This window comes from Cebus imitator, unplaced genomic scaffold, assembly GCF_001604975.1.
Source record: "Cebus imitator isolate Cc_AM_T3 unplaced genomic scaffold, Cebus_imitator-1.0 Scaffold444, whole genome shotgun sequence".
Classification (NCBI taxonomy): domain Eukaryota; kingdom Metazoa; phylum Chordata; class Mammalia; order Primates; family Cebidae; genus Cebus; species Cebus imitator.
In genome coordinates, this window is record NW_016107759.1 from 832,974 (window position 1) to 840,121 (window position 7,148).

Genomic DNA, 7,148 nt, shown 5'->3' on the forward strand with positions numbered 1-7,148 from the left:
TGGGGGGGCACAGTCTGAGGTTGTGCAGGCCTGGGGGGGCACGGTCTGAGGTTGTGCAGGCCTGAGGGGCAGGGGGGAGATGAAGCCTGAGATTGGGCAGGCTTGGGGTTGGGGGCACAGCCTGAGGTTGTGCTGGTGGTGGAGGGCTCCATCTCTCCCTGCCGTGAGGCTCCTCAGTGCCCTCCTCCCACAGGTGGCCACCCTGATTGACCGCTTCATGATGGGAAGGAGGCAGCTAGACAAAGACACCCTGGACACCCTGACTGCCTTCTACCCCGGGTACCTGTGCTCCCTCAGCCCTGAGCAGCTGGGCTCCGTGCCCCCCAGCCTCATCTGGTGAGTCCCCTGAGCTCTGCACGGCTAGGTGGGCCCATGTGCTGATGCTCATTGTCCATGTGCCCTGTCCCCAGGGCGGTCAGGCCCCAGGACGTCGACACGTGTGGCCCGAGACAGCTAGAGGTCCTCTATCCCAAGGCCCGGCTCGCTTTCCAGAACGTGAATGGGTCCGAATACTTCTCGAAGATCCGGTCCTTCCTGGGTGAGCCAGGGAGCCCCTGGCCAGGGCGGCCATACAACAAGGCGAGGGGCTACAGGCCTCACTCAGGCTGCCAGGGTAACTGGGTGGTCACCCGCTGCTGCCCCGGGGTATGGGTGGCCTTAGAGGCTGTGGGTTCTGACCCCAGCTCAGGGCTCCAGCTACCTCCAGCGTCTCCCACGTCTCAGAGGGTCAGGTGGCCAGGAAAACCCAGGCCTTGGAATCCCTAAGGAAACTGGGAAACCCTGTAATGCAAGTTTCCTGCAGCCTGGGGTCCAGGAGGGGCTGCAGGTATGAGGTGAGGCCTCAGCTGGGGGACTCTCTCCCCATGGGCAGGTGGAGCCCCCGCAGAGGACTTGAAGGTGCTCAGTGAGCGGAATGTGAGCATGGACTTGGCTACGTTCATGAAGCTTCGGACGGAAGCGGTGCTGGTACAGCGGAGGGATGAGGGGCGCGCGCGGAGGAGCCCCGGGGAAGGGGCGCATGGAGGAGGGGCAAGGGTGGGCTGGAGGGGGTGTAAGGCGGGTCCACAGTGGGCGGGGCCACAGGGGGGCGGCTCTGCAGGGGTTGGATCCATGGGGGGGAGGGTGGGGGAAGGGTCCACGGGTGGGGTGGGTCCAAGGGGTGGCGGGGACCATGGGGGCAGATTTACAGGGGGCGGGGCCGCAGGGGGGAGGCACTGCAGGGGTTGGATCCATGGGGGAGGTGAGGGAAGGGTCCACAGGGTGGGGTGGGTTTACAGGGGGTGGGTCCAAGGGGTGGCCCTTGAGTCAGGAGAGGCTGCATTGGGCATCTGTGGGCGGGGCGGTTTGGACACAGGAGACCCTGGCAGCCCTTGGGGCGCTGTGGGAAGGATACCCTTTCTCTGGCAGCCACTGACCGTGGCTGAGGTGCAGAAACTTCTGGGACCCCACGTGGAGGGCCTGAAGGCCGAGGAGCGGCACAGCCCGCTACGGGACTGGATCCTGCGGCAGCGCCAGGACGACCTGGACACGCTGGGGCTGGGGCTGCAGGGCGGCATCCCCAACGGCTACCTAGTCCTGGACCTTGGCGTGCGAGGTGTGTGAGGTAGGTGGGTGGCCTGGGCAGGGCTGGGGGCGTGGAGGGGGGCACTCTGAGGCTCCCCTGTCTCCGCAGAGGCTCTCTCGGGGACGCCTTGCCTGCTAGGACCTGGACCTGTGCTCACCCTCTTGGCTCTGTTCCTGGCCTCCACCCTGGCCTGAGACTTCCACTCCGTTCCTGGCCCCAGCGCCACTGGGGATCCCCACCTGGCTGGTCCCTGTTCCCCACCAGGAGAACTTGGCCTCAGTAAACGGGGATATGCCCCCTGCAGACATACTCTGTGGCCTCTGAGGACTTTGTGTGACCCCGTCAGCATGGCCCCCACCATCAGCCTGGCCCCATCAGCTTGGCTCCTCTCCCTCTGGTCTTTGGCCCCCAGGCCAGGTGGGGGCCCTTGGAGGCCTTCCTGACCCTGTTGCTACTGTGCCGGGGGCCAGGCCAGCACGCAGGGTGGCCCCAGCAGACAGTGGTGGGAGACCTGTGCCCTCGTCCCCACAGGCTGGGCCCTGGCTAGGACATCCCTGTTCCCCCCTGCTTAGGCCCCGAGCACAGACATAGGTGGGAACACCACCCTGGACTTTAATTCACATCCACCATCAAAGTCAGTGGCTCGACGCCCCCGCCCCCCCTCCCCCCTCCCCCCTCCCCTTGCAGGGCCTGGGCGACGTCTTCTGTGGGCAGCCTGGGCCTGTGGATGTGTGTGTGGGAGGCACCTCCTCTAGGCCTGGTCCTCAGTCCAGCTCCCAGGGCCTGGAGGAGGGGATGGGCAGGGTGGCCTAGGAGGTGGGGCTCAAGTCGGTCGGCCTGGCTTAGAGCCTGCCCCTCATCCCAAGTGGGCATCCTGCTGCACCCAGCAGCCCTGTTTTTCCTGCACCTGACCCCTGTGAACCCAGCCACCCCGAGGCAGTGACGTCCACAGAACCCAGGGTACAGGGGCCTGGGGAGCAGTGCGGGGCGGGTCCTGACGTTCCCCAGTGCAGCAGCCACAGGAGGCTGGAGGGCAGGGCCACTGCCAGGGGCAGGTACCCCAGGGGGGTCCACAGGCTGCCTGTAGATGGAACAGGGAGGGCACCGTCAGTGGAGCCAGACAGGCCTGGGCAGCCCCTCCCTCTGGCTGGGGAGGGTGGGGACAGCCAGTGAGAACCCTGCCTGCAGTTGGTCTTCTGGGAACCAACAAGGGTCTCCCAGCTTCCCCACTCCCCTTTCTGCTGCTCCGTGTTTTCGGGAGGCAGCTGCGTCTCTAAGTAACTCTGTGGGCAAACGAAGGGTGATGCCATGGTCCACCAGCGTCATCCCAGGGGACACTGGACAAAGCAGGTGCACGGCGTGTGGCTGTGAGGCAGGGAATGGGGTCTGAGGGCCCTGGGCAGCGGGGGCCGAGCCGGAGGAGTGCGGGGCCCATACCTGAGGTGGAGGCCTGGGCAGCGTTCCCAGGCAGGCCTGAGGTGTGGGCCAGATGGGGCGCCTGGGGCGTGGTGCTGGGGAGCCCGCTGGTGGCGTGGGCTGAGCCGGTGGGGCCAGCGTGCTCAGTGTCCAGGCCCAGCTGGCCTAGGGCAGAGCTACTGAGGCTGCGGAGCCAGGACCTGACGGCGGGGTGGCTGCGTGCCTTCTGCAGGTCCCCCACATTGGGACCCAGCAGCGCGATCACGGTGCTGACATCCAGGCTCTATGGGGAGGGGCGGAGTTGGAGGGTCCATGGGGCACCTCCCGGGCCAGGGGTAGACCCACAGCCCCAAGATAGGGCAGATAGTGGGAGTAAGGCCCAGAAACGGCCTGGGGCGAGGCTGTGGGGGTGTGCCGGCCGTGACCCGTGGCCTAGGGCTACTCCGCCTGGGCCAGCCCTGACCCCCACCCCCATGGGGCAACGTGGCCCCACCTGCAGCACACGGGGGTTCAGGCCGGTGAAGGTGTCGATGTCCATGGAGATGTTGGCCTGGGCCAGCTGCCGCAGCTCCTCCGCCGGTGCGCCGCCTACAGGACGGGGGTGAGCAGGGGCGGGGCTTTTGGGGGGGGTGCCCGCCCACCACCAGGGCTCACCGAGGTAGGGGCGCATGAGGCGGTAGTAGGCTGCCGGGGTCCTGCTGCTGCCGAAGGCCTCCTGGGCCTTGGTGTAGAGTACGTCCTTCCGGCTCTGGGGGCAGGAGGAGACGTCCAGGGCCCCGGCCAGCCTGTGGGAGGCGGGCGGCTGGAGTGGGCCACCGGCCCCCACCCTTCCAACAGCTGGGCATGGCCCTCCCTTCCGAAATACAGCTGTCCTCTCACCCTCTGTCCTGGGGTGAACAGGGTTCCCCCGAATTCACATCCACCCAGAACCTTGCTGGGAAACAGTCTTGAAGGTGGTGTAAGATGAGGTCAGACTGGATTACCTGGGCCCGAATGGGGTCCTCATAAGAACAGGGAGATCTGAGGGCCAGGGCAGGGCTCTCACCTGGAATCCTAGGACTTTGGGAGGCTGAGGCGGGCGAATCACCTGAGGTCAGGAGTTCGAGACCAGCCTGGCCAACATGGTGAAACCCTGTCTCTACTAAAAATATAAAAATTAGCTGGACATGGTGGCTACTCCTCCCAGCTACTTGGGAGGCTGGGGTGGGAGGAGTCCTTGAACCCAGGGGGCAGAGGTTGCAGAGAGGTGAGATTGCGCCACTGCACTCCAGCCTGGGTGACACAGTGAGACTCTTGCCTCAAAAAAAAAAAAAAAAAGAAATGAAGTCACCCAGTTTGTGTACTTTGCTTGAAGCTAGAGTCCAGCCCAGGCACCCCTGATGGTCTGGCTGGACGGCCCTCCCTGCCCTGTTTCCCCTCATGGTCCTCCTGGGCCTGAGGTGGTGGGGGGTGGGGGCTGGCTCACCGGAGCTCCTGGGGAGGGATGGTCTGGATCTGCTGAGGACTCATCCAGCACAGGCGGGCACCCCCGATGGCCAGCAGCAAGGCGCTGGAGACTGTGCCATTGTGATCCAGAAACTTCTGCAGCACGGCCTGGGGGCAGGGGCAGGGCCAGTGGGGCTGACTGGGGCTCAGGCCACCCGCCTGCCCACCCACCCGCCCAGGTGCCCTCACCGAGGTCTGGTTCTCCAGGGCCACGTCTGAGGCCAGCAGAGCCACGACCGTGTCCCTGGAGGTGATGTTCCACTGGCCAATCTCCGCGCCTGAGTACAGGTAGACCAGCGAGGTGATGAGCCGCAGCTGGGCCTCCGGGAGGCCTCCAGGGTAGATCTGAGCAGGGGGCGGGGCTGGGCAGGGTCAGCCGCGGCCCAACGCCTGCGGCCTCCCCGTCCCTGCACCCGGCCGTGCACCTGTGTGAGCTTGGCTTTGACCACGCGCTGGCACTCGGCGGGGAGCGGGTGCTGCAGCAGGGGGTCCAGGTTGGCTGTGAGGACGCGGCTGTCCAGGCAGGACTCGAGCTGCCCACAGTCATAGTGCACCAGGAAGAGGTCGTCCTGCAGCGTGGCAGCTGTGATGTGGCCTCGGACGCAGGCTCTCCCTGGGGGTGCGTGGGGCCCTGGCTGGTCACTGGGGCTGGGCCAACCGCCACGGCCAGCTTCGGGTCCCGTCATTTTTTTTTTTTTTTTTTTTTTTTTTTTTTTTTTTGAGATGGAGTCTTGCTCTGTCGCCCAGGCTAGAGTGCAGTGGTGCGATCTCGGCTCACTGCAACCTCCACCTCCCGAGTTCAAGCGATTCTCCTGCCTCAGCCTCCCAAGCAGCTGGGATTACGTGCACCTGCCACTACACCCAGCTAATTTTTGTATTTTTGGTAGAGATGAGGTTTTGTCATGTTGGCCAGGCTGGTCTTGAACTCCTGACCACAGGTCATTCAGTGATTCACCCACCTCAGCCTCCCAAAGTGTGCGGGGATTACAGGAATGAGCCACCACGCGCCGCCTTTTTTTTTGAGACGGAGTCTTGCTCTGTTGTCCAGGCTGGAGTGCAGTGGTGCAGTCTCGGCTGACTGCAATCTCTGCTTCATGGGTTCAAGCGATTCTCCCGCCTCAGCCTCCCAACTAGCTGGGATTACAGGCACCTGCCATGATGCCCGGCTAATTTTTGTATTTTTAGTAGAGACGGGGTTTCGCCATGTTGGCCAGGCAGGTCTTGAACTCCAGACCTCAAGTGATTCGCCTGCCTTGGCTTCCCAAAGTGCTGGGATTACACAGCCACCGTGCCTGGCCCAGGGTCCCTCTTTGACGCCTTCCTCCACATGTGACCTTGGTCAGACCTTGCCTCTCCCTGACTTCTAACCAAGAACTTGGCCCAAACCACTTCTCTGAAGTTAGCCAGGCCTGAGGGAGGAGCCGGACTGGGGATAAGCAGCATCCAGGCCACAGGGGCCATACTGACCTGTGCGGAGCCTATGCCCGGAGGATACCGGTTTGGCCTTGGACTCCAGGAAGCTGGAGACGAAGCGCCTGGCCTCGTGCCGGCTGAGCCTCCCCGTCCGGCACGCAGCCACCACACTGTGGAAGAAGCCCAGGCCCACGGCCTGACAGGGGAGGTGTGGGCTGAGGTGGGTGGCCTGGGCCCTGGTGCCACTGCCTGCTTGCGCCCACCCCAGGGACCTGTCCTACCTCCTGCACCTGCGCCCACAGGTGGGGGCTGATGTAAGTAGCCAGGGGGCCTAGGGCCTGCAGCTTCTCCACCGTCCAGGAGCCAGGGGGCCTGGTGCACAGAAAGGGGTGCTGTGTTGGGTCCAGGGTGAGGCCCCAGCCCCCGGGAGCCCCCAGCCCCCGGGAGCCCCTCGTTCTTCATGGACACCCAGCATGCAGGAGGAGCACCCAGTAGGTGCTTGACCACCCCGCCCCCTGACTGGCACCTACAGGAAGTGCACAGGGCCTGCTGGGATGCTCCTGCCACAGCTGGGTGGCAGCACCCCAACCCTCTGCCCCCTTGGCTGCAGGACCCGGCTGAGGCCAGAAGTCGCAAGTTAAATGGGCTGTGGACATCAGTGACCTCCTGGGCCCAACCCGAGGCTGCCTCCCATCTCTCCCCCCTCTCCTGCCTGGCCCTGTGACCCCACCCACCCGAGCTGGGTCCTCCCGCCAGCCAGCAGGGAGTTGAGGGCAGTGCGCTGGTCGGCAGTCAGCTGGGGGCAACACTGCAGGTTCTCCAGCACATGGGGATCTGCTGTGGCGATGCTGGATGCGTCCATGTCACACACCAGGACCCCGAGCAGCTGCAGGTCAGAGGCTCTGAGCCGAGGGAGGGGCCCCGCCTGCGGGGCCAGCAGGTCAGCACCCAGCAGGATGCCACCTCCAATGCACCTGGCCCACCCCGCCCACGTGCCACCAAGCAGGCCACCCCACCCAGCACCCACTACGCAGGCCACAGCCACCACCCCCACGTGCCTCGGCCCATCCTGCCCAGCACCCACCAAGCAGGCCACAGCTGCCCCCATGTGCCTCGGCCCACTCCACCCAGGCACCCACCAGGCAGGCCATGGCCACCCCCACACATCCCAGCCCACCCCGCCCAGCACCCACCAGGCAGGCCACGGCCACCCCCACGCATCCCAGCCCACCCCGCCCAGCACCCACCAGGCAGGCCACGGCCACCCCCA

General features: G+C 65.2%; 2 protein-coding genes across 5 annotated transcripts in view; one reads left to right on the top strand and one right to left on the bottom strand.

Moving 5' to 3' along the window:
* The window catches only part of MSLN (mesothelin), a 10,238-nt gene extending 8,364 nt beyond the window's left edge, over positions 1 to 1,874 (top strand). The window contains exons 10-14 of the mRNA XM_017510806.2: positions 169 to 336; positions 411 to 538; positions 872 to 966; positions 1,408 to 1,594; positions 1,673 to 1,874. Coding sequence (XP_017366295.1) covers positions 169 to 336; positions 411 to 538; positions 872 to 966; positions 1,408 to 1,594; positions 1,673 to 1,758 — 664 coding nt within the window. The 3' untranslated portion in view covers positions 1,759 to 1,874. The remainder of the gene's footprint in view (positions 1 to 168; positions 337 to 410; positions 539 to 871; positions 967 to 1,407; positions 1,595 to 1,672) is intronic.
* A 382-nt stretch (positions 1,875 to 2,256) lies between these two features.
* The window catches only part of LOC108290886 (mesothelin-like protein), an 11,108-nt gene continuing 6,216 nt past the window's right edge, over positions 2,257 to 7,148 (bottom strand). For 2 of the 4 annotated variants that reach the window (XM_037732279.1, XM_017510948.2), the window contains 10 exons: positions 6,613 to 6,803; positions 6,160 to 6,250; positions 5,933 to 6,074; positions 4,891 to 5,078; positions 4,655 to 4,810; positions 4,446 to 4,573; positions 3,635 to 3,765; positions 3,474 to 3,568; positions 3,002 to 3,263; positions 2,257 to 2,645 (listed from right to left, as the gene is read on the bottom strand). In XM_037732279.1, coding sequence (XP_037588207.1) covers positions 2,407 to 2,645; positions 3,002 to 3,263; positions 3,474 to 3,568; positions 3,635 to 3,765; positions 4,446 to 4,573; positions 4,655 to 4,810; positions 4,891 to 5,078; positions 5,933 to 6,074; positions 6,160 to 6,250; positions 6,613 to 6,803 — 1,623 coding nt within the window. In that variant the 3' untranslated portion in view covers positions 2,257 to 2,406. Of the gene's footprint in view, positions 2,646 to 3,001; positions 3,264 to 3,473; positions 3,766 to 4,445; positions 4,574 to 4,654; positions 4,811 to 4,890; positions 5,079 to 5,932; positions 6,075 to 6,159; positions 6,251 to 6,612; positions 6,804 to 7,148 lie in introns of all 4 variants that reach the window. The other 2 variants (XM_037732278.1, XM_017510947.2) reach the window with 1 other exon arrangement.